Source organism: Trachemys scripta, chromosome 9 (assembly GCF_013100865.1).
Source record: "Trachemys scripta elegans isolate TJP31775 chromosome 9, CAS_Tse_1.0, whole genome shotgun sequence".
NCBI classification, from domain to species: Eukaryota; Metazoa; Chordata; order Testudines; family Emydidae; genus Trachemys; species Trachemys scripta.
The window spans coordinates 86,666,647-86,692,964 of record NC_048306.1 but is presented as its reverse complement, the minus strand read 5'-3'; the positions used below and the strand labels follow the sequence as shown (position 1 = coordinate 86,692,964).

General features: G+C 38.2%; 2 protein-coding genes across 3 annotated transcripts in view; one reads left to right on the top strand and one right to left on the bottom strand.

Moving 5' to 3' along the window:
• SERPINI1 (serpin family I member 1) overlaps positions 1-2,545 on the bottom strand; it is a 69,978-nt gene extending 67,433 nt beyond the window's left edge. The window contains exon 1 of the mRNA XM_034782733.1: positions 2,399-2,545. The gene's annotated coding sequence lies outside the window, so the exon portion shown is untranslated. The remainder of the gene's footprint in view (positions 1-2,398) is intronic.
• A 199-nt stretch (positions 2,546-2,744) lies between these two features.
• Positions 2,745-26,318, top strand: PDCD10 (programmed cell death 10). 2 transcript variants are annotated; one of them, XM_034782022.1, is made up of 8 exons: positions 2,745-2,857; positions 10,046-10,259; positions 14,504-14,557; positions 19,298-19,415; positions 20,274-20,400; positions 22,874-22,952; positions 23,475-23,557; positions 25,839-26,318. In XM_034782022.1, the coding sequence occupies exons 2-8, from the start codon at positions 10,164-10,166 to the stop codon at positions 25,918-25,920; spliced, it is 639 nt and encodes a 212-aa protein (XP_034637913.1). In that variant the 5' UTR covers positions 2,745-2,857; positions 10,046-10,163; the 3' UTR covers positions 25,921-26,318. The 2 variants fall into 2 exon arrangements, with proteins under 2 accessions (XP_034637913.1, XP_034637914.1); XM_034782023.1 differs by lacking the exon at positions 2,745-2,857 and adding an exon at positions 3,280-3,451.

The following is a 26,318-nucleotide window of genomic DNA, read 5'->3' as shown; positions in this document are numbered from 1 at the left end:
GGTGACCCAATTAAAACTGTCCTGACCCACAGTTTGAGAACTGTGGACCTATATTAAAAAGTGGCCTAAAGATATCATAAGACTTGCTTTATAACAAGGCAATCATCTACAGTTGCTTTTAAAAAGCCCCAAACTCCCTCTCCCCCTCTACAAAACCACAACAGACAGCAGTTTTGAAAAACCAGGAAGGGATAAGAGAATGGAAAATGTATTCATCTTTGACTATAGATTCTCGTCTTGGAAAGTCAAATCTGTGGTTAAATAATCTGAGGGAAGAGAACCAGATATTTAACAGAATATTCTGTTCTATGAATTTTTTAAACAAAAGTGTGCATTACTACACAGCTTCATTTAAAAAACATATACTTAGTTTAATTTTCTCATGCATGTATGCACAAGAGAGTGTCTGTCTATCTCAGACCCCCACTCACTTCTTGATTTGTTTTATGGACTTCTCAAAGCACAAAAAAACCTTTCCCAACCAGTAATTTCATTTTTCATAGGACTTACAGAAATAAGTCCTACAATTATTAAAACAAAAGTATTTGGGATGCCAAACAAAGTTAAAAGCTATTAATGATATTAATATTTTTGTATGCTACACATATTCTAAATCTACCCCACCAATAGTGAGGGATGTGCATTAGCTGGTATTCAATGGATTCCACAAAGACAGATTAAAAATAATACAAAGCAAGGTAGAATGAGGGGAATATTGTGGTATTTTAATGGAGCATAACATTCAGATGTCATTCTGGCTTTCTTTATGCATTAAGCTATCAGGACCTAACAGGTGACAGATGGTTCCCATGTTGTGTTACTGTCCCAAATATTTGAGATCTCTGTTTCCACACTGCAAAGCTAGGAGCTTCAAATGTATGCACGGCTTTCCACAGACAGTCCCTTTTTGTTACCAAAAGTTATAACCAATGGTTGATAGGTTTAATCGTCATTTATCTATTCATTCAGGTGTTGGCACTCTTCCTACATAATCCTCCTGTTATATGAAGTGTTTACATCTTTATCATGCTGTACAGTATTCTTAAAAACTCTCTTTACATGAGCTAACAAATTTAAGAGACCTGAACTTAAATTTTTAAAACCAATTTTTAAAAAACGTATTTCTTGATTGTCACATGCTATTTAAAGTTCTAAAGCTTTCCTGTAACAGTTGCTCTTAGCAACTAACATGTTACCATTGTTTAAACAGGGAAATGGATGGACTTAAAACAGTGATATTATTATGAGCTTTACAGAACTGTTCATTTAAAGATCTCAAAGTGCTTTACATCATTATTATTATAGTATCCTCATTTTTATTCATAATAAAAGGGTTAGAATATTACTTAGTTTTTGCATCATTTTTAAAACCTTGGATAATTATTGTATTAGTAGACTGGTAAATGTACACTGCGAGAGGTTGCTATTCATTTTACTGAGCTGTCAAGATGTGCGTGAGACTTTGCGAAAGGGAGATTTCAGATATGGTGTATTGCATGGTTTAGTGAGCCACACAATGCGAAAATCTTATGTTGTAAAGAGAAAGGCACTTTATATTTACGTTTTTCTCCAAATAGGGGACACTTACGAATATACACACACACACACAGAGACAGATATATATACACAATATATACACATACAGCTACACAGATATATACACACACATGCTCTAAAATAGCCACCCGTTTTAAATACACTACTTCTACACTCATTCTGAAATGACTTGAAACTGAAAGACTTCTAATTATGTTTTTTGAATTATTTTTCAGTTTTAAGAACTTCTTAAATCTTCAGAGTTCTCAATATTATTTTCTACAGCAAAGCTAACACACTCTGAATTGCATCAACAAACACCAGATGTTGGGTCCTAGTTTACAGTAAGCCACTGACAAAGTCGTAAGGCAAGTACAACAAAAGCCAGGACTCAGATTTACAAATCTATAGCGGATGTGGAAATAGCTGCTGTCAAAACAACCACTGGGGCATGAAGAGAAACAACATTTTAATAAAATAGAAGATTTTAATAAAAACCCACCATGTAAAGGGGTGGGCTGGGATGGGGACAAACATACCACTGGACTAGGTTACACCCACACCCAGATTCAGGAATTTATTTGCTTGGTCTGCACGCTGTACGAAACTGAGGGAGGTTGCTCAATAACTAACAAGTGAGCTGGGTTGAAACGACTCACACACATTGCCATATATATATGTTCAGCAATAGTCAGAGGGAGACTTTCGAACAGATCCCAAACAAGGAATGCGAAGTCAATTGGCATGCAAACCTCTAACGTGCATTCAACACGGGGGGCAGCTCCCCAATGATTCCATAGGGCGGGGAGCCCCCCACGCGCACCCGGGCTGCCCGCACCGCGAAGTCCCTGACGGCGCTTACCTCCCTTGGAGCGCTCCTGCAGCAGATGCGGACGCCCCCCGCCCCGGCTCCGCTAGACTGGGGTTACTCCCCGTGCTGGAGCTGCGGCTAGTACAGGGACCGCCTCAGGAATTGTTTCTGTGGCGCCCGCCGACGCCTGCATACTCTCACGCCTGCCCCGCCCCTCTGGGGGCCACGCCCCCTCCTCCGGACCGGCACTCCGATTGGGCTAGCTCTCCACCCGCTCCTCCTCTCACTCTTCTCGCTCCCGCCCCCGCCCTCCCCCTCGCATTGCCTTGTGGGAGTTGTAGTTCGTCGGAACTGCACTACAGGTCCCAAGGGCCCCTGCGGCTGCAGGCTGGTTCCGGACAACGCCTGGTGTGTGGTAACAGCGGCGGACGCTTCCTTCTCGGCAGGGACTTCCGGCGCGGTAGCGGAGCCCACTGAAGAGCGTTAAAGTCCCCGAGGGGAGGGGGGGAGGTAAGGTACCGGACTGTGTATGCCCCCTTTTCGGAGGGTGGGAAGGAGGCGCTCGGCTCCCACGGGCCGGCAGGGTCACTAGTGTGTTTTCCTAGGGCCTGGTGATTCCCTCGCGGCTACGCTGCGTTAGGGGCGTAGGACGCTTTGGAGAATGCGGGCCCCGGCTGAGGGCCTCACTCAGAGGGGCTGTGGGTCTCCGGCGGGGCGGGGGCGGTCTCTGGGGCCTGGCAGTTCAGGAGCCGCTGTGGGGGAGGGGCTGGTAATGCCCTAGGATGGGGGAGGGGTCTGGGATCCCAGGGGTGGGGGCGGGCATCTCGCCGCCCCGGCAAACAGCAGTAGGCGGAGGGGGTCAGCCAGCGGCTGGCAGGTGTACAGCCCGACCCGGGCCCTGAGCGGCTGCCCTTCGGCCCTATCGCAAGGCTTCACCTCTGCCTCCCCTCTGCGTGCCGGAGGCCAAGGGGCTAGTGATGCTGTGTGGCTATTTCCCCTCCCCCCACATTTTGAGACCTCTTTAAGGGGGCCCGATTTTCAGATTTAGCAGTTTCTGAATGACAAGTTGGGCACCTTCCCTCACTTGTGAAAATCTTGGCCTGGGTGTGTATCTTATGTGTCCTTGGCATGTAATATTTTAAAAGGGGGGGGGGGTTGGTTTGATTTACAAATGTAGATTTTATAAAATATTTATTAAATCTAATGATGGGAGTCATTCATAACTTCTTTTTGGTAGTCTTTGTAACTCCAGTCTTGCAGTAGTGTGCATGAGAAGCAGAAAGTGAAACTGACCTATTTGTTATCCAAGTTGAATAAAATGCAAAAAGTAAACAGCATAAATGCTGATGTGTTTTTCCAGTTTAATAATTGAAGAGGAACTTAAGGAAATTTTAAAACAAATAGTTTGTAACCTGGCTGTCCCTTTAAATAGCACATCTGACTGTCAAGGTTGGTTGACTTCCCTCCTCCAGCCTAACAGTATCAGGGCCAAGCCTCTGTGTTGCTTCCGTATCACAGGAAATAAGCTCACCTGAAGAAGAGCTGTGTGCAGCTTAAAAGCTTGTTTCTCTCACCAGCCAAAGTTGGTCCAGTAAAAGATATCAGAGGGGTAGCCATGTTAGTTTGTATCCACAAAAACGAGGAGTCCGGTGGCACCTTAAAGACTAACACATTTATTTGAGCATAAGAATGGTATCTGAAGAAGTGGGTTTTTTATCCACGAACGCTTATGCCCAAATAAATGTGTAAGTCTTTAAGGTGCCACCGGACTCTTCATATTTTCCATAAAAGATAACCACCTTGTCTAAGCCTCACAATATCAATTTACTTGGTGGGTTGTGGTATCATTGAGTTTAGTTTTAATTATGGTTTCTAAAATATATGCTGCATTTTAATTTCTAGAAGCATCTGATTAAATCACTGGGATAGAAACAATAGCTTTATGTTCAAATTCCTGAGACTGCATAGGGAGGGAGAACTTGATAAAGGAACTGATGAGTACTGTCACCTTCACCATGTTCCTTACTGTGGTTGCATTGCATCCATGCCGATAATTTGTTGCTTGACTAAATAGTGGTGGAGTGATCTTTGCTAATTCTTTTAGGTTTTGTAATCATTTTAATTTGGTTAGGTACAAAAATTGGAGCCCAATTTAAGATGGCTTTCTTGTGTAAGTGACAGGTAGAGATAAACACAGCCCATTTTTAATATATCTGCCTTTTGACTGTCTGAGGTGCTAATCCCACATTGAAGTTCACTATTTCAAAATGTATGGAGATGGGAGTGAATTGCAAAACGGATGAGATTCAGAACAGTTTTAATGAAGCTGACTGGTAGATTTTCATGTTTCCTGTAAATTGTTCGCACAACTTCTTAAATGGTGGCACTCAGCCACATTCACAACAGTGAAGTGTACCTAACTTCCAATATGCAGTTGCATTTTTATCACAAGTAAACCCAATTATAATTATAATTACTTGTATATATGTTTTCTATATAAATGTCTCTATAATAATGTCTGAAAGGTTATAAAATACCCGATTGTGTTTTTGTCAGTTTTGCTATACACATACAACTTTTTTGGAATAGCTTATTGCCATACAGTTTCTCAAGTATAGCTGCTGCTTAGGTGGCTCTTTATTTTTAGAAAGTGTTTGGGCAAGCCAGTTTTGAAACTTTAACGGGGTATTATTTCACTTTCTGATAACATTCTTTTAGTCCCCTGATAAATGAAACTGCTTGGTGTGTGAGGCAGGGGAGGCCAGAATCTATACAAATGAGTGCATATTCCGTTTTTATTTTATTTTTGCCCAGTTAGACTGGCAAAGTTACAGTGGTTTAACTTTTATTGATCTCATCAGGTTTAGGTTTCAGAGTAGCAGCCATGTTAGTCTGTATCCGCAAAAAGAACAGGAGTACTTGTGGCACCTCAGATTTATTAGAGCATAAGCTAACAAATTTATTAGAGCATAAGCTTTCGTGGGCTACAGCCGAAAGCTTATGTTCTAATAAATTTGTTAGTCTCTAAGGTGCCACAAGTACTCCTGTTCTTTTTTCAGGTTTATAATGTCATTCAGTGGTCATTTGCTCTACCTAAACTAAATTTTCATTCAATAAAAGAAAAGATCCTTCAAAAGTGAACAGATCATTAGGTTTGTCACAATTTTTCCTAAAACAAATAAACAAAAAAATTGTTTAGTATAGTGGTTTATATTTTGTTCAGAGCTGGTTAATTATTTAGAAACTTAAATAAAGTTACTTTACTCATAAAGTTGGAACATGATTAAAACAAACCACATTTTACTATTTTTCATCAAATCGCAAACATTGCCACCTGTCTTCACTTGGTGACTGAATCAAGCTCTTCTTGTTAGGAAATTTCTGATTACTCTGCAGATAAAAATAGGTAAGGACCAAACTGCCTGATTCCATGAATGCAGGATAGGATCTAGTCAGGACAAATGCTAATTTTTTTTTAGTTGAGTTTAGGCCAGTTGCAGTCTGATGTATTAGGGATGTTGGGGGTTCATTGTTCCTCAACCTGACCTTTTTTGAACCCTTATCTTTTTTCTGTCTAGAGAAAGTGAGAAAGAACTTGCTGCAGATTAGCAGTGCTTCCAATCGTCAGGGTAGGATGGTGGCTTCTCTGAGGAAATTGTTATGCAGCGTCTGCTCAAGAAACCAACACTTGACATTGGGAATCTACTATATTATTGTCTGATGTCTAATCTTCCATTTTTGGAAAATATTATAGAGAAGGTTATGGTGAGACAATTCTGAGTACCTAGATGCCTCAGATGATCTTGACCTGAGACTGCACTGGTGGTATTGGGAGAACTCCTGCTGGTGATAGATGAAGATTTGTCTGCATGCTGATTAATACGTGCTGCTTTTGATACAGTTAATCATGAGGAGTTGATGAGATATAGCCTCATTTTTTTCTGGATTTTTCTAAAACGTGATGTCAGGCAACTGCTTTTCCATACCCCAGGGTGCTGTCATGTAGAATTCCACAGGGTTCCACCCACTTGGGAAGATTATTGAGGCGGTGTATGGTATATGGTGTTTTCAGTACGCTGATGACATACAGCTCTAAACTGCCACTGCTTAGCTTAATGTTTGGAGCATGGATGAAAATAAGCTGCTGAAGTTCAATCAGGGTAAGACCAAGGCAATGCTGGTAATTTGAGGGAAGCGGCCAGAAGACAATTCAAAAAGTATCATGTCTCTCTTACTGAGAATTGAGATATTCTGTTTGTTAGTAGATCTTGCAAACTGGAGTTGATGGTAACAATGTTTAGGAATCAGAGGGGTAGCCTGTTAGTCTGGATCTGTAAACAGCAACAAAGAGTCCTGTGGCACCTCATAGACTAACACATGTATTGGAGCATAAGCTTTTGTGGGTGAATACCCACTTCGTCACTAATACCCACTATGTTTAGGAAGACATTTCCCCTCCATCTTTGCTTAGCTATGAGTTGGACCATTTTGTTTGGCTATGGACCTTGCTACTGTAATCCTTGCCTTTGTCACTTTAAGGTTACAGTTTTGCTATACATGGGGTTACCTTTTAAGATGCACTGAACACTGTCAACTAGCAGGATGCAGCAACCTGAGTCTCAAGTGGTGTATCTTGTATGGAACACATGACATCAGTGCTTTGTGATATGCACTGAATTCTTCTTGATTTTCAGGTGGAGTTTAAGGTGTTGGTTTGGTGCTTGTGTTGACACTCCTCTGTATAAAGGAGTGGGAGCTGGGGCAGACATTTTTTTGTGAGGAGCTCTCAGTTTTGGAGCACGCCTTTTTCCCCCCTTCCCTTTAGTCCTGCAGTCTGAATAACTTCATTTTGTTAATCTTCAAGGTATGCTGTAATGCCTCTCTAGTTATCCAGGATTTTGGGGTGGGAGCAGCACAATAAAGGCAGCTGTTTGCGATGGTGTTGTTAGGACTTGATTTTTGTTGTTGTAGTAGGCTATTTTCCTGGTTTTGGAGTAAGGATAACCTGCTGATTTTACTTCTGACTTGACTGTATGTTTAATTTTTGGCAAATTCACCTACGGATTAGAATAGTTGTGTTTGTATAGGTATAGATGTATGCGTGCTTATATGTATAATAAGAATATATAGTAAGGTCCACTGTGGAGGCAATGTTCTAAGTTTTTTGTAAATTCAAACAAAAAAGAATCTGAACTCTGTTGGAAATCTAGAATTTCCATGAGCTTCATGGTAGCTGTGCTTGTCACTGAAGTGGGTTCCCAGGGGGTGCCAGAGATTTCCCATCCTACTTCATTTCCATTATTATGAGCCGTAGACTACTACTACCACCACATATACTACATGCGTTGTCCTGTGAATCCTCATTACCATTCTAAGTAGTTGTCCTTTTAGATGGGCATAGGTAATCCCTAAGTGACTTCTTAGATTCTTTGGCTATTCTTTTTTGGGAATAGGAAGCTCTACGTGGGTTAGGTTTTTTATTTTATTTTAGGGAGGCTGGGATTACTGGTTTAAATATAATTGTGGAAAAGCTTTTATCAAGACAGTCTTGTAGCATATCCTGAATATGATCACTGTCTGGGTTATTCTAATATCCTCTGGAAGTTTGTTCCTCAGCTAAATCCCCTCAACTGGGAGTGCCTTATCTCCTATTCACCTGCTTGATTCTGTGCTTTGTGATCTTCATTGTACCAGAGGAATGTAGCTCTCTTGGTTGCTCATGAACACGGAGATAGTCTCTACTGTAGCTGAGATCTGATCCATTAACAACTTTAAAAGTTAGAATCAAGTCTTTGAACTGGCAGCAGAAGCAGATTGAGTCAGTAGAGGGACTGGAATACAGGCTTGAATGCACACTGGTTTAATGCTTGGAGGAGGCAGACATCTGGAGTCTTTGTACTGTTTTCACATTCAGCATCTGGAAATTGCACTGTATGTATCCTGTTCATCCTCTACATATGTGTTGAGAGTCCCTTTCTTTAGATATAATTGAGATCCTCCTTTACCCCATACACGGTATATGCATTGGCTATGCAGCACAGCTTACGCTTAAGCGTGAGCATGCATTCTCCATGCAAAAAGCCAGTGGTGAGCTGGTTTGAATGCAGTGTGCTTGTCAACCTTCCTTGTGTCTCAAGCAGTCTACAACTGCCAGCTTCTGCTTGCCATTTCCCTCAGATCAGTCACTAAGGCCACTTCTACACTACAAAGTTTTGTTGCCCACAGTTGTGTTGGTCAGGGGGTGTGGAAAAAAAACTCATCTCCTAGCTGACACAGTTATATTAGCAAAAACCCTGGTGTAGAGATAGCTATGCTGACAGAAGAGATTCAACACCTTTTCAGATGATGTCCCTCCTAAAAATAAGTTATTTAATATAAAATGTTGCATGATCCTGCATTAATAAGATTTTATAACACAAAAGTAAGGCATGCAAAGTTAGGTGATAAAGGCGGTATGCAACGATTCTGCAATAAATAGCATTGAGATTCTTACTGTCATTCTGTAGTCAACCTTTCCTGTTGGAATATTAAGAGAGAAATATAGATAGAAAACGTTATTGTTATATCAACACCCATATTCTAAAACAGTTAACATGCAGCCCTAATTAACTTTGAAATGGGGTTATCATGGTTGATAGAAACCAGAATATGAGACAAAGTGACAGATGAGTAAGAAAAATGGACTGATCCGTTGACGTGTAATAAGACCATTAAAGAATGAATTCCCTTACTTAATTCTATATTTAAAAATCCCTTAATATTTGTTACAGATTTGATGTTTGAATAAAACACCCTTTCTCAGATAAATCCTGAAGTTGGATAATATGGTACAGGTATTTAGTTTTATCATGTGGGTTTCTCATGAACCAGATAAAGTAGATATATGAGTATTTCCCTTTCAATACAGTGCTCAGATGCAGATCTCCAAGTTAGATGAGTTGGGTAGGGTGGAGATCTTCTAAGTACCAGATTCAGTTACTGGAACAACTATTTTCCATTGAGCTAACATAGTTGCTGACACACCCTGAGTAGGAACAAGACATAAGATTTCTGTTTATTTAAAGGCAAGATGTCATATTGAGAACTGAGCTAGTCAGAGGAAGCCTGTAATAATGATTGATTGTATCTTTTAATGAGTGATTATTAGGATTCTATTGAAAATGAAACTAGATACATAGGTGTATAGGTTAAAATTTGATTGTATGTTTGTATTTCTATTATTCATAGTAATTGTACATCTTTAAATATGTATTGCCATTTCAGGTCTATAATACATATCACTTTAAAAGTATGCATTTTACATATGTGAATTATATTATTAAAAATCTTATGTTTCTGCTCACTAGTGGTGGTGAGAGCTTCCAATGTAAACACTATAAGGGAAGAATTCATTCTTTCTCCTTTTCAGTACTTTTTTCAATAAAAGTTGTGTATGAGAATTTGAGATAAAGCTGTAGCCTTTCCAGTAGTGCCTTGCTTATCAAAACAAATTCTTGGATGGGCTACAGTGACTTAAAATTTTAGAACTTCATTAAGAAGAAATCCCATTCACTGAGGGATTCTTTTCTTGTGAACGTAATGTTTTTTTTTTTTCCCCTCTAATTATCATGCTACTTGAAACCATTTGTAGTAACTTTTCATCTGAAAATTGTGGCAGTAGTTCAGTGTTTATAATATGTATTTTCCCTTCCCTCACAGGGCAATTTATTTTTCAAGTCCTTTAAGTATTCTTGCACAACGAGGGAAAAGAAGAACCACTTCAGTGAATGAGGAGTCTTTGCTTTTATAGCATTTTTCTTGAGAAGTGGATCTTTGAATGAGGATGACAATGGAAGAGATGAAGAATGAAGCAGAGACCACTTCTATGGTTTCCATGCCACTCTATGCTGTTATGTATCCTGTTTTTAATGAGGTAAGCTATGTTGTCCTCTTCATAGTGTAATACTCTGTTCTGACTTGAAGGTACCTAAAACCAAAAGGCAAGTGGCACACTAATACATGCTGTTTGCCTTGATATGCAAGGATGACCTACCAGGCCCTCAAGTCCAACGTTTACCATACATTCTTTTTTTGTATTTCTTCATCCTTCTTATCCTTGAAAGCCATCAGTAACCTTTAACATTTTCAACAATTTGTTTTTTTTCTTTTTTGCCCTTTTTTTTTTCTTTCTTTTCCTTAACTCTGGTTTTTCAGAGAGAAGGAGGACCTTGAGAGAGAGAGATCAGGCTGCAAGTATAAAAAACGTAAATTTAAAGTAGCAGTTGATTTCTCCCCTCCCCCTCCAATTTTAGAAATGAGGAAAGAGTAGGATGCAACCTGTCCGTGTAAAGTAATACCTATTTTAGAGAATACTGTTCCATTGGGACAATTATTTCAATGCCTCAGTTTGTGACTTGGGAAGTAAAGATGGGATTTAACAGCAAAATATAATTTTAAATTAAAAGAAAATGATCTCGTGGTGCTAGAAATCTGTGCATTTTGTGGTACTCGAAGCAAAGCTGAACACCTAAATGGTTTGATTACTGCTTATAAAATTAGATTTTTTGCTATGTTTAAGTGGTGGGAACCTGAAATAGATAGTGGTAATCAGTTTCATGACTGATCACTGTAGTGCAGGGGTGGCCAACCTATGGCTCCAGAGCCACTTGCGACTCTTCAGAAGTTAATATGTGGCTCCTTGCATAGGCACCGACTCCAGGGCTGGAACTACAGGTGCCAATTTTCTAATGTGCTGGGAGGTGCTCACTGCTCAACCGCTGCCTCTGCCACATGCCCTTCCCCCAAGGCCCTGTCCCTTCCCACCCCCTCCCCGAAGCCTGCCCTGCCCTCCCTCCTCTCCTCACCCCCCCAGAGTCTACTGCAGGCTGCGTGAGGGAGTGGGAAGGGACAGGGCCTTGCGGGAGGGGAAGGTCACGGGGAGGGAGGGGAGGCGCTGATCAGCAGGGCTGCTGGCAGGCAGGAGGAGGGGGGAGCGGATGGGGGCTGCTGACATGACTATGGCTCTTTGGCAATGTACATTGGTAAATACAGGCTCCTTCTCAGGCACAGGTTGGCCACCCCTGCTGTAGTACATCACTGATCTTTTAATCAGAGTAAAATTTTAAAACTGTGTGTGGAAAATGGTGGATGAACAGACACTTTCCTGTAAGATCAGCGTAGAAATAGCAGGTAATTCATGGATCACTTCAATTGTTTCATATTCAAGATGTGCCTTAAGGTCACTGTATTGACAGCAAAGGTTATCTGCAAATGTTGCATAGGTGGGAAATTTAACTCTGAATACAGGGCTAATCCAGAAATGTGGCAAAGTGAGTGCTGAATTATCAAAGTTAGACATACTTTCTAGTCCATCAGTAACTAGGCAGGGTATTAAACTGCAGCTATTAAAGTTAAAAACACTAACTTCTGTAGAATCAGAGAAATTCCATTCAGGAGTATTAAAAGAATTGGCCAAGGAACTCTTTGATTTTTAATAAATCTTGTATCATTAACTTTATTCCAGTTCTCTAGAACTTCCCTAAAGTCATAACGATATTTTAAAAGGTTATATGGCATTCCTGGGTAACGAGGCCAGTTAGGATGACATTGATCCCAGGCAGAATCATAGGCTGATATGGGACAATCAGTAAAGAAATAAAGGGTAGTAGCATAAATAATGCTAATCAACATGGTTTATGGAAAAGAGGTCTTGTTGGATAAACTTAGTATTTATTGATGTGATCACAAATGTGATTGATAATGTACTTTCCCTTCTTTGACTTAGTTCCATGTGGTATTCTGATTTTTTTTTTTTAAAGAAAAAGAAGCACCATTCAAAATTAATGAAGCCCATATTCAATAGATTGAAAATTGGTTAACTGATTGTAAACTAAATGGGGAATTGTCATCTCAGGGATATGGTGTTTCTAGTGGAGTCCTGCAGTGATCTGTTTTGAATCATTACTAATTAGTATCTTTATCGATGATCTAGAAAAAAGGATAAAATCATTACTGGTAAAATTTGTAGGTGACACAAAAATTGGAGTGAAAAATGAGATCGAAACAGATCAGTTATATGGACTGACCTGGATCACTTGGAAAGGTGGGCCCATTTGAACATTTGTTTTAATACAGCCCAATGCAAGGTTATAAATCTAAGAACATAGGTCTTACAGGATGGGAGACTATTCTGGAATGTAGCTACACTGAAAAGAACTTAGTGGTCATGGTAGATGACAGTTGAATGAGTTCCCAGTGTGATACTGTAGCTAAGAGGATGAACATGATCCTTGAAGGCTTAATGAGGGAAAGAGAGATGTGATATATAACCTCTGTACGTGGTATTAGTGAGACTTGGTGGAATACTATGTCCAATTCTGGAGTCCACGCTTGAAAAAGGATATTGAAAAATTGGGAGGGTTCAGAAGAAAGCTACAAGGAAGATTTGAGAGCTCAAAACATGCTTTAAATAATAATAATATATAGAGATATACCTATCTCATAGAACTGGAAGGGACCCTGAAAGGTCATCGAGTCCAGCCCCCTGCCTTCACTAGCAGGACCAAGTACTGATTTTGCCCCAGATCCCTAAGTGGCCCCCTCAAGGATTGAACTCACAACGCTGGGTTTAGCAGGCCAATTCTCAAACCACTGAGCTACCCCCCCCCCCCCCCCCATGAGGCTTAATAAGGTCAGCCTTTTTAATTTATCCAAGGTTATGAAGTGACATGAACACAGTCTATAAATACCTATAGGAGAAGAGATCCAGTAGTAGGGGAAGCCCTTTAATCTAGCAGAAACAGGAATGATGAGATCCAATGATTGGACTCTGAAGCTAGATAAATTCAAACTAAAAATAAGAAGCAAATTTTTAACTTCGAGGCTAATTATTTTGTAACAATTCACCTAGGGAATGCGATGGATAAATATCTTAACGTATTCTGTAGCTCAAACAGAAGATACAGGTTTGATGCAGAAGCTATTGGTAGAAGTTCTTTGGGCCTATCTTATGTAAGAGGTCAGACAAGTTTATCATAATGCTCCCTGTTGGCCTCAAAATCTGTGAAAGCAGATGTTGTTGCAACAATTAAACTGGCTAAAATGTAAAACTGGTGAGTGTATGTATTTGTCCTGTGACTCTATGGTCTCAATTAATGGTAAGGCTTATCTTGTTGAGGGAATAATGATCCTAGGAGAATGTTAACACTGGTAGAAATAAATATAGACAACACACATGCACAAATTGAAACTTAGAAAAAACAAACAACAAAAAACTTGTTACTGGCATGAGTAATTTGAGTTTAGTTCTTTTTGCTGCTTCTTAAAGTTCTAGTTTGAATAAGATGAAAAGGACTAACATTTTCCTTGGCATAGTTTACCCTAGAAGATTAAGTATTATGCATATTCCTGCTACTGCATGATACACTTTGTAGTCTTCATGCGTATGCTGAATTTTGTCAGTCCTTTGTGATAATTGTTCACAATTCAAAATGAATTTTTACACTCTGCAAGTTCCTAAGACAGCAATATGTGCTAATACTTAATTTTGTTTTAAATAACAATATGCAACCCAGTTTTACTGATTTGACATATCCCATTATCTTCCCAGTATGGACCGGATTCAGCTGAGGTGATGTCCTTGAGGTTGGCAGAAAACTTGCTTTATACAAAGTGAATATTTTATTTTTATAAAGGCCCAATTAAAACATTTTGGATGATAATTTTAATCTAAAATGTAACTTCCTATATTGTAAGATTAATGTTAGTTCTGAACTGAGACATCTTTTCCCCAATCTGGGCCATGTCTCTTCCTGCAAATACTGGCAGTAATTTAGACTTGTTCATGGGGCTCTGGGTTTTGGTCAAACTCCTTCTGTCTTTGGGTCAAATTCTCTGAGTTCAGGAGCACACAGTGGAGAATCAACACTCCTGCCTTATCCATTAGCATTACAGTTTTTAAAGCTTATTTTGGGACCACAGTGAGCAAAATCTTCTCTTCTCAGTGGTTGGATTTCCAAGCCTCTGTCCCTCAATTGAGACCACCCACTGAGTGCCTCTTGTTTGTTCTGTCCTTCCTCATTATGGCAGAAAAGGCCAAACAGAAGCTCAGAGGTAACTACTGACATTTCTTGTTATGATGAAATTCATGTTACTAATGATTCTAAACTTTCATTGCAGCTAGAGCGAGTAAATCTATCTGCAGCTCAGACCCTGAGAGCAGCTTTTATTAAGGTGAGAAACTAATAAAGAATGATTAAAAGTTGTGTGTGTCACTCAAAAACACTATAAATAAATGTTTGAAACACAGTTTAAAAGAAATGTGTTTTCAGCTTTATTGCTCTATTTTCCCTTTGTGCCATCTTGTTTTAGAAGCAGTATTTGGTAAGAATCAAGTGGCCTACAAGGAGAGTACCCAGCTTCCACTTCTTTGGAAAGGCTAATGGATTGGGCTGTCTCAAACTTGTATGATTGGTTTAAAAGTTTGTGTTATTCTGTACTGGACTCATGGGGGAGATGGAGTTATTTTATGTAATTGCTAAATGTACTGCTATTAAGCACTTTTGATAGTAAAAACCTTAGAAGATACTTGTAAAAATCATCATTAGTATAGACTTACTGTCAACTGCTACTTCACATTAAATGAAGAGTTAGGAGATGGGTGGATTGTAGGTTCTGAACACTCTGCTCATTGCCTAAGACAGACAAACTCTGTCTCCAGTAAATCATTTCAGTGGAAATTCTGCAAGGAGCCTCTTGAGTTTTCCTTCTTCTCTGTATGTGGTTCTCTTCTCCCCCCAACCCCCACAAATGACAGGAGGTAAACTGGCTCTAGGCTAGTTAATTTTACTGCTTTTATAGATTATACAGATGAAATCTTGCCTGGGATAAGGAGGAAAGATAATGTTGAAACTTAAAACAAATTCCTTGTGTGGTAGGCCTGAGATTCTGTGCTGTGCCTCTAAGGGTATGTCTGCACTGCACACTAAGCCTGGGCTCTGATTTAAGCCCCACTTCTGCCCACACCCAAATCAGTCTGACTTGGGTCAGCAAGCACTCAGGACCGGAGTCCTAGAAACCTGCTAGGGCAGCGGTGGGCAAACTTTTTGGCCTGAGGGCCACATCTGGGTATGGAAATTGCATGGTGGGCCATGAATGCTCACAAAATTGGGGGTGAGGGCTCTGGCTGGGTGTGCGGGCTCTGGGGTGGGGCCAGGGATGAGGGGTTTGGGATACAGGAGGGGACTAGGGATGGAGCAGAGAAGTTTGGAGTATGTGAGGGGGCTCTGGGCTGAGGCAAGGGTTTGTGGTGTGGGAGGGGGCACGAGTTCCAGGGTGGAGCCAGAAATGCAGGAAGTTCATTACCTTCTTGAAATTCCAGCTCTGCGGTTGGGCTTGGTCTTAAATGCATTAATCAAACTATTAATACATGAGCATAATTTAAATTTGATAGAATCAGGGGCACATTTCCTTAGCTAGCTTCTGCAAACTAGGTGTTAGATCCTTCTGAACATAGATTAAGATTCTGTTTCTGGTGTCATCATATTGTGCTGAAATATAAGAGGAACTGTTGGTGAGTCACATCACTTGCATCTCAAGCACCTGGTGCCTACGTAGATTATAAATAGTACTTGATTTCTGCTCTAAAACACTGATATCTAGTGGCCTGAAGACCAGTTTTCATCAATGAGACAACTTTTATTGCAGTACAGTTTTCATTGTTGCCTTAGTTTGACTTCATTGAAGTTAAGCTGCTCTCTCACTGGGGCTGTAGATGTATTTTGGAACGACATTCTGGAATTTCCTGATTAAACAAGTATGTATATGGAGAGGGGAAATTGCAGTGATTATAGTGGAGGCATTAAACTACAAACACTTCTGGGCAGGGCATTTCTGTCTTTTCTGTAAAGAACTATATATGTTTGTAGTGCTAAATAAAACCATAGCAATAAGCAGTCAAATCGATTTGTGTGCGGACAGAAGAGGGTCTTGAGACACAGCCTGGGCTTAGTGTACAGTGTAGACATACCCTTAGAGGCACAGCACATTGTTACAAAACCATTGCTATTGCTTGTTAGCAGCAAATATATCATGAAAGTATTATCTCAAAAAATACAACTGAATAGTGAGATACTTCACTTGATATAAGGCTTAGAATATGCTCTGCTTTACAGAATGCTGTTGGCGGTCCCTTGTAATTGGCAATCACTTAAAAAATATACAGTGGAGGTAATAGCATTTGTTAAGTCTCTCTATATATTGACTATCCTGAGAAATCTAATTCATATTCTCTAAAGAGTCCATTCTGTGAGGATTTTCACTTCAGAGTCTTAGCTCTTTAATGTGAGACTAGTAGTTCACTAGCTTTTAAAGTTTTCTAATCCTGTGGGTAGCAGTAACAAGGTAGAGCATGAACTAGTTACTCCTATGGAGTATAAAAACTCCCCTCCAAATGTTCCAATCAGTTTCTTCTTGACCATGGTTGGAGAAGGAGCTCCTTACAGGACACTGGCCTTGAGCTGGTCATTTTTCCACCTTTTCATGGGATCCCAACAATGTCTTATTGGCTGTCCACCTGCAGTAACCCTGACTTTCAGCCAGGTCTGGTATGGTGGTTGTATTTTTGAAGCCTTTTCATCAGGTGATTTGATACCTTTTTTAAAAAAAAATTCTTGGTGCCAGGAGTCACTGGCATGTTTTTGGTGTTCTAACATGCATTTTTTTTCTTTTGGTCAGAGCCTCAGCGCTACTTCAGCATTCTCTACTAAATGTACAATGCTCCAGGGTCAGCATTGTTCTCTGTCTATCAGCACTTGAGTCTAGATGCTCTGGCATCAGATTTGTTAGGCATCTCAATGCCTTCCATCTCAACGCCTTGTTCTATACCTGTCTCAGCACTTGTTCTATATATGTTGGTTCAGTGCTTTCCTCAATGCCCTTAAAGGCACAACGTACTGGTGCTTCTTTTTTCTTTATTTTAAGTAAGGCCTCTGAGAAAGGAAGATGGATCATGGGTTCCAACCTTGTTAGTGCACGACAGACCAATGTCAAAAAGCTAGTGACCATGTTTGTTTGCTCTGACTTCCTCTGAGTCAGTCCTGATGTACAGAAGGCCCACATGTCTGTAGATGTCACGTAAAACGCTAAAGAAATAAGGGGAGTACCTTCAGGCTCTCTTTGAGGCATTCCCTAGGAGACTCTTTGAGTCCAGTACTGAGGTTGGTCCAGAATGCTTTGAAGAGTAAAATCCTCAAAGCTAAAGCCCATCAGCCAAGTCTATTGAGTACTGAGATTCAGTGCCAGCATTGCCAATGTTGATGCAGACTTGGCTTCATCTTGTAAACCTATTAGGGTAGCTTTAATACCAAAGTGCTCTGTCTCCTCACCAGCAAACCTGAGGATTACAACTGCACGCAAGGGTCCCAAAAAACAAAAACAAAACAAAACCGTTAAGATGTAACCGTGAAAATCTTGCAAGATGATGGATTCAGAGAAACAGTATTACAGCGAAATAATCTTTTTTTCCCTCTGTGTTCCAGTTTAAAAGCTTTCCAGGTATTTTTTCTTGAGTTCTAATTAAATCCAAGCTGGTATATGAGTACAAAGCTATGAACTCTGATACTGGAATGGAGTTTTGGATAAGAAGTTTTCACTTACTATCAGTGCAGTGTAGTGCAACATGCTGTTGTGAGGTTGTGAGACTCAGACATGACATGACTGGAATAAAATCAGACAGTTGAGAGATACTATCCATGTAATTCAAAAACTAAGAGGAGGAAGTCATCAGTGAAGGTGGATGGAATAATTTGGTAGATGGATGGAAAAAATTAAATCCAAATGTATGACAGGAAAACATTATGACAGTTGACTTGTCTAATAAGAAAATAGTACATATCTAGGCTGCTGGTGAGAGAACTGAGTTAAAAATAAAACGGATAATTTAACAGTGTATAGAGACCTTTTATTGATTACATGGATAAAAATAGAATTAATATTTTATGCTTACAACAACAATTTAGTGTAAAAACATCTCTAATTTTTTGTTTTTCACCTTTTTAGGGGGTTCTGCTTTGTGTTTACTTTGTTTCTTAGGACTATGTTCTTGTAAGATGTTTGAATATTATGTGGTAATGATTTTGAAAATATTTTAAACAAAAGATTTATTTTGGATTTATATTTGACATGTGGGAGAGTGAAATATTGTGTTCGACCCAAGGGGTAATAACGTTTTTGTGTTTAGTGCAACTAAATGAATATTTACATTTAAGGATTATTGAATTTAAGTAACAAAATCTCTTTATAAAGGGAATATATTGTAATAGTAGGTGGTAGGGACTAAAGTAAACATGAGTAGTGGAAAATAATTAAAATACAAGAAGGAGCAATAGCCATGTATGAAGCCAGTTATTGGATTATGCAGATCTGTTGTAACACCTGCAAAGAGTGTCATCTTCTGTTACTGACACTCCATTAGAAGAAACACTGAAGCATTTGAAAAGCTATGAAAAAGTAATACTGGTGATATGTGAGAGTTATGAGGACAAATTGAAAATCACAATATCTGTATAATCTGAAAAAAATATAGTTGAGAGGAATTAAGTAGAAATATATAAAATGTCTTCTCGCCTGCTATGTCAATATAATTTTAATGTTTTCAATTTTTATTCAGAGGGTAAAACCAGGTAAAGGGGGAGTGTGAGATACCCATAAATACTTTTCATGGAAATGGGTGAAACGACTTATTGGGAAAAATTGCTAATGCAAAAACTCTTCAGTAGTTCAAGAAACATTGATGCGATCGTGGAAGAATACTTTACAAAGTGGTCTGCTGTTATGAGTCTATTCAACTTCTCTAGTCCCTAATAATTTGATCTTGTATGTACAATCTGTTGTCCCATTGAAATCTAGCTTTATGCTTTAAAATGTCACTCAAGTCCTAAATATTTCTTAATCAAAATGTTCTTTATAATATAGGCTGAAAAAGAAAATCCAGGTCTCACACAAGACATCATTATGAAAATTCTGGAGAAAAAAAGCGTAGAAGTGAACTTTACGGAGTCTCTTCTGCGTATGGCCGCAGATGATGTAGAAGGTATTTATCGTCTCTGGGAATGGGAGGTGGGAATTGCATTTAAACCCATGTTCTTTGATATTGATGGGTATAAGCCTACCTTTTGATGCTGTTTTTCAGAGACAAATGTTACATTAAATTTGAAAATTAGCATAGAAAATCTGTCAGTTTTATTTTTCAGGACAGATTTCATTTTAGTGAGCGTTTTTTTTTTTTTTTTTTTTTTTTTTACAAATCCTGTTTCAATATAGTAAAAACCCTATTATAATGAGCACTTATGGTGGCATGGGTATTTTATTGGACATAGTAATTTAACTTTCATATTTATTATACTCTGTAATTCTAAAAGCATAATTTACCTCTGCAGTGAAAATGATAAATTATTAGAATGTACAGTGCATGTTATTCACTCAGTATAGCATGAAATCTGTCTTTTCTACAAGTTGGGAGGCAAAATGTTCTTTCTAATATGGTGGGGGGGTTTCCCCATAGAACCAGGAATTCACTGTAAGAGGGTTTCACTCCATTTGGTAAATTTTTTTCATACTGTATTGGATTAGCACAATGCAGTCATTCCGTTCAGTGGATCTTCCCTGCATTATGTTTTTTGTAAATTACATTAAAATAATGAATGTTCTGGATTTTTTGAATTGAGTGGATAAAATCAAGTAAAGGCATTTATAACAAACAGACTGTGCTTCTATCAATATAGAAATCCATTGCACATGCATAATGCTGGTCTGTGTACATCTTTTAAAATAGAACTTTGAAGTACTGATGGAACTTTATGAATAGCAATATCCACAGTGTCACTAGAAATATACTTGAGGGTAAGTAATAGTTTCTTGTATTTATTTATTTATTTATTTTGCCTATCAGAGTATATGATTGAAAGGCCGGAGCCAGAATTCCAAGACCTAAATGAAAAGGCACGAGCACTTAAACAGATTCTCAGTAAGATTCCCGATGAGATCAATGATAGAGTGAGATTTCTTCAGACAATCAAGTAAGTGCTGCATTCTGTATTTATCTGCAGATCAAGCTGGAAGCCTTGACTTGGATATTAAGATACTATTATATGTGTTTTAGTGATGTGATATGGTACTTTCAGTGCTCCTTGAGCTTTTGGCAGTACTGTGTTCCTCTAGAGGAATGGACCAGCCTGTTCAGAGAGCATGACTGGTGCCTGGCTCTATCTATTGCCAACTGGAAGCAGGAGTTGGGGAGCATACAATGCATCTCTATGTAGCATGTGGAAGAAGTGCTGGTGCATTAAGATACTTTGTACTACTTTTGCTTGTGCTGCGCTTGTTTTGTAGCTAAATAGGACTTTGGTTGTAGTTTGACTTTTCATGATCATGGAAACTAATCTTGCTTATACATTTAAAAAATAGTTCTGTTGTAATGTGTGATGAATACCTTTACAATATTCCACTTACGCATAGACTGTGTCATAGAAGTAAAATATAAATCACAATACTAATAAATATAGGACAGGATTGATTATTTAGGTAGTAAATAATTGCATGAGACTAACAGTGTTACTACCATGACATTGATTTGTTCTGTGGTCTTAGGCAAGTCACTCATCCGTTGTGTGGATAAGTTAGTTAATGTCCATGAAATATTATAATAATAATGCTATATGTGCTAACAGTTGTTAACTTAGTACAAGATGCAGCTTATTTGAGAATGGTTGAATCTATAGTTACATGGTTCGCTTAATATGATGATATAATGCTATTTAATCTGTACACTTTATATTTCAATTACTTGCTTTTTGGTTTTTTTTAATGGGGATTTTGAATGCACAGATGGGGCAATACTGGCTGGTGAGAGATTTTAGAGGGGTTTGTGTAATACATAATGTATAAATCTTACAACTGAATTTTATTGGTTTTGAGGCTTTCCATACATGTTGTAATATCATGTATCCAGGTAAATGTACTATTGTATCTAAATGTCAATAGTTTTCTTCCCTGACACCAACACAACTTACTATAGTATATGTGTAGGTAGTGGATACTGATGGATGAAGGGGTAAAATTTTCTTAATGCTGATTGGCTTATACATGCCCATGTTTGTACTGCTACTTTTAAGTCCTTTTGTACTGTACTGGCTGAAAACTCCTGGCTTTATAAACAGCATTGGCTTACTATATTGGTTAACAATTCTCAATTTCTATTTCCATTACAGATGTGGGTTTCATTTGTTTTTCCCAAGTGCTTATCTTACAGCGTGGCAGTCTTCACTTTTTGAGCTTGACATTTCAATAAAAGGGTTGAGGCAGTGCCTTTGCTTTTTATAAAAGGGGGTGGGGGTGAAGGAAGACATGTTCGTGTCCCAACAATACAGCTTGCGTTTGCTTGAAATTCACAAGCTAAGGGGAACAGTTATATAACTGAAAACAGCTAATGTTAAACATGAAACAAAAAGGGTCAGACAAAGATGTCATATCTATGCAAAAACTCAATCTTGATTAGTTGGGTTACTTTCAATGAACTCTGGATTCACTGTTCTGGACTGATACAGTGATACAAAGTGTCAGCGATTTCTCAAGCAGGAAATAGCCTGTAGCACTCTATCAGAAGAGTACCTAGATCTCTGCATTCTGCTCAGTGACTAGGAAATGGGATTATAAACATCCTGAAATGCAATTTTTAATTTTGGTAAGATAGTAGTGAAATTGCATATAGAGTGTAATTTTTGGCATTTTATATAATGGTGTTTATAAAACAGTGCACACTATTGTAGAGTTTTGATATAAAGAAAATGGTACAACACAGTAACTCCTTTCTTCTGACCACTGTTAATACAATAAGAGAGATGCTAGCTGTTCTTGTTTCAAATTGATTTTAAATCCTGCAAAACTAGATACTGTTGTACACATTAGTCCTACGTGTGGGTTAGTGGCATCAAATTGCTTTCAAAGGGACTAGATGTAAACATTTTCTGCCAGGTAGTTTAATTTTTTTTTGGTGTGATTGGGGAAGCTACAAGGAATCCCAAACTGTTTTGAGTCCCTTGGTATCCTAAGTATAAGGTACATAATGGATGATTTTTTTTTTTTTTCATATTTGGAACAAGCATTAAGGATCTAATTCTGCTATTAGATCAATACACGCAACTACCCCTTAAATTGCTAGGAGCTGTTTGTGAATACTGAAGACACAGTTTGATTCTTACTGTTAAAACAAGCGAGTATATAGTATTGTTTAACATAGGTTTCCATATTATTGGGCAGATGCTAGCTTTCAGAGTATAAGGAGCACATTAAACTTAATCTGGATTTAAGTACTATATAATTTGATTAGTTCTTTGCATTTGATCTTGCTGCATCATATCTACATTATTTCTATAAAATACTTTAAAAATAAGTATCAAATATGATTTTTTCCTGGAAGTTATTAAAATTCAGCATTAAATTAGGCTAACTTAAAATGTTGTGTGTTTTTTTGTTTGTTTTTTTATCAAATAGGGACATCGCCAGTGCAATAAAAGAACTTCTTGACACAGTAAATAATGTCTTCAAGAAATATCAATACCAGAACCGGAGGGTATGTGAATTAAGATTTGCATGTAGTATTGTATTATTACTGCTACATATAAATATGAAAGATCTTTCGTTCTTATAGTGTAAGGGTCAGTGGTAGAATTTAGCTAGTCATTTAGTGAGTCAGAAGGAAGTGTACATGAAAAGAAAAGATAAAGCAGTGTAACCAATTCAAATCTGTCACTAAGGCCATGTACTTTTTTTCTATTTATTTCTTCTAGTATGCATGGGTTTTTAATATGTATAGATGTGTCAGTGTTGTATAATTTTAAAAATATTATATTAAAGTATAATGTGTCATTTTCTGGAAATGTCTGACAAGAAACTTAAATTCCATTATCACTTACCTTTTCATTTCAAAATGTTTTGAATTCCTGGATCTGCATGGCTTTAATTCAATCTTTTTGTTTTTGCTCCCTAGTCCTTTGTAGCTTGTTACTGATTAGTTTACTATAAGTATGTTGTTCTGTAAAGGTATTGAATGAGATTTTTTTTTTTATTTAATTGTGGATTTGTATATTTTTAGGCACTTGAGCACCAAAAGAAAGAGTTTGTAAAATACTCCAAAAGTTTCAGTGATACTCTGAAAACCTATTTTAAAGATGGAAAGTAAGTATGCTTTTGAATGCAGCTTCACAACAATAAATGTGTGTGTTCCCTTTTATATGGTGTTAAATTACATGGGCTCTCATGGCCGTGGCATTTGTCTATCTTCATTTCTCCGTGTGTCTGTAAAGGGAGAATAAACCTATGAATACTTAAACATCAAGACAAAGTAATCAGGTGTGTAATTTTGAATATTGTGATTCACTTTCTATAATATATATATAGCTATGAGAACAGGACAATAGTAAGGTAAGCCAACTAAAAATCTGCACAGATGTTTAATGTTTACAACTGGTGGTTTGTGAATGGCAGTTTGAATATAGATGTCTACATTTTTTTTTTTATGTGCCTTCTAATTTTTCATCTTAAAAAAAAAAAAAAAAAAGGCGGGGGGGGAGCATTTCATCAAGGTTCATGTCTTTTTGTGTTTTGGAATCCACTTGTGCCATGGTATTTCACTGTCACTTACTGTTATGGAAGAAGATCTGATTTCATAGTCTAATACATGTCTTGGAGGCAGGCGGAATCTGCAGCCTACTGGTATTGCTTGTCTGTCTCCATGCAGGAGAGCCGGCTTTCATTTTCCATTCCGTTGTGTCAAAGTCAACAAAGGCTGAGAGCATTGTGGAGACATTGCACCATTATATGAGGGATATTGTCCTCAAACCACAAGTGATCACCTCCCCTGCTCCCTTTGAAATCAATGGTAGAAATGCTAAAATGATGCAGGACCCTGATAGTTTACATTTAGAAAATTTCCTTCATACTGCAATGTCTCAAATTACTTTTCAGATAATATAAGCACCAGTTAGATGTAGTCAGCAGACCAATAGGAGAAGAGGAGAAATTTTGGTCAAGGACATAGCAGCAAATTTCTACAGTTGATTAGATCGTATAGAGATATCGAGATGTTTGGCCAATATTTATCTCATAATACACATTGACACAAGTGCATGGAATCTTTAATATTCATGCAGAGTCCCCAATATGTTTTATGTAAGAGCTGAAAGATATTTGTGGTGAACTATATGGTGTTTCAACTACCTTAGGAGGAAGGGGAGAATCACTCTTGGTATTCCATTGTGATTGCAGGGAATCTTTGTATTTGAACCAGATGCTAAGAGTGGGATTGACAGTATTCCCCCAAAATGTCTGTCACCAGCCTGAAGATGGTGACTGCAGTGCAGGGCCTTGAAGTTTGAGGGTTAAAAGTGTAGTTCTGAATAGAATCGTTCTTAAGTCTGTACTAGGAATGTGAAGAACACCAACAAACTGGATAAATAGCAATCTTCCTATAATAATCAGACATCAGTCAGGAGATATAAATAAGATGCAGCAATCTGCTAATGATTGTATTCAGCTTTGAAAGGGTCTTCTAGTATAGGAATACGCCATAATATGCATGGTAAAATACATTTGAAAGTAACAGGTTTACACAAATGATAGAATGGCAAAATTAGCGTGGGAAACTAGAAACCTGGAATGATGATGATTAACAAAAGCTATCAGAACAAACACACACTAATAATTACACTTCTGTGGTGCCTTTCATCTGATAATCTTAAAGCATGGAAGAGCTAGTGCTAGGATTTGGAGAGTCTGAAAAATACTGCATGAGATCCCATCTGAGACTTGAATTAATGACTATGTTGGGATGCAAGAAATGATATAACCTGCATAAAACTGGCCATGGCCCAAAGCAAGACTTTTGAAAAGACACCAGAAAAAGTGCAACAATAAAGCAAACAAAATGACAGCAGTCTGACAACTATGGATTAGGAGGTGAAAAATCCCATCTGTGTTGACCTCATTCTTGGTCTTTTTTTAAGTTAAAGATAACTGAGCAATGCTGAAGCAACACAGTATAGTTGCCCTGTTGTATGGGGATGAGGGAGAAAATGGTAAATTAGTCAACATCCACTCTTGTTAACTTCAGCTGGACTTGTAAGTGCTCGCCATTGTTCCACTCTTCTCTAGCTAGCTTTGGGTTTTTAAACTAAATTTTCAGGAGCCAAAAGTATTGAAGATCCTACCATCAGTTGCTAGTGTTCTTTGCATGGGTAAGGCATGCAAGACTGTGTTACCTAGTCACCAGCTGTAAATTGAATGGAGGCTGCTATACTGCAAAACATCTGAATGTGCTTCACTGTGAGGTTTTGCTGAGCCAGGATGCATGTAGTTATCCAGATTTGGTACTAAAATTTATTGCATAAGCATTTTAAAGCAGTCTATATTTGTCTGAAACTGTTCTTGGTGTTGAAATATGTTTTTTTTCTTATAACAGGGCAATAAATGTGTTCGTAAGTGCCAACCGACTAATTCATCAAACCAACTTGATACTCCAAACCTTCAAAACTGTGGCCTGAAAACTGTATATGTTGAGAGTTGTACTTTTCAATGGTGGATAGGATACCTTTATATGTAAATTTTAAAGTTTTGACTGTATAAATTATCAGTCCCTCTTGAAGGGACCTAATGCAGGATTTCGAATGGGATTATTGCCATCTTACACCATATTTTTGTAAAACGTAGCTTAATCATAATCTCACGATGAAGATTTTGCATCACTCTTTGCTATTATCATTCTTTTCAGAATTATAAGCCAAAAGAATTTACGCCTTAATGTGTCATTATGTAACATTCCTTATAAGAATTGTAAATATTTGGTGTTCTATTTCTGACATTTTAACTTGAAAGCGAAAAACTGCAAGACTATGTATTTAACAATATTGGTGGCAAATATTCAATAAATAGTTTACATCTG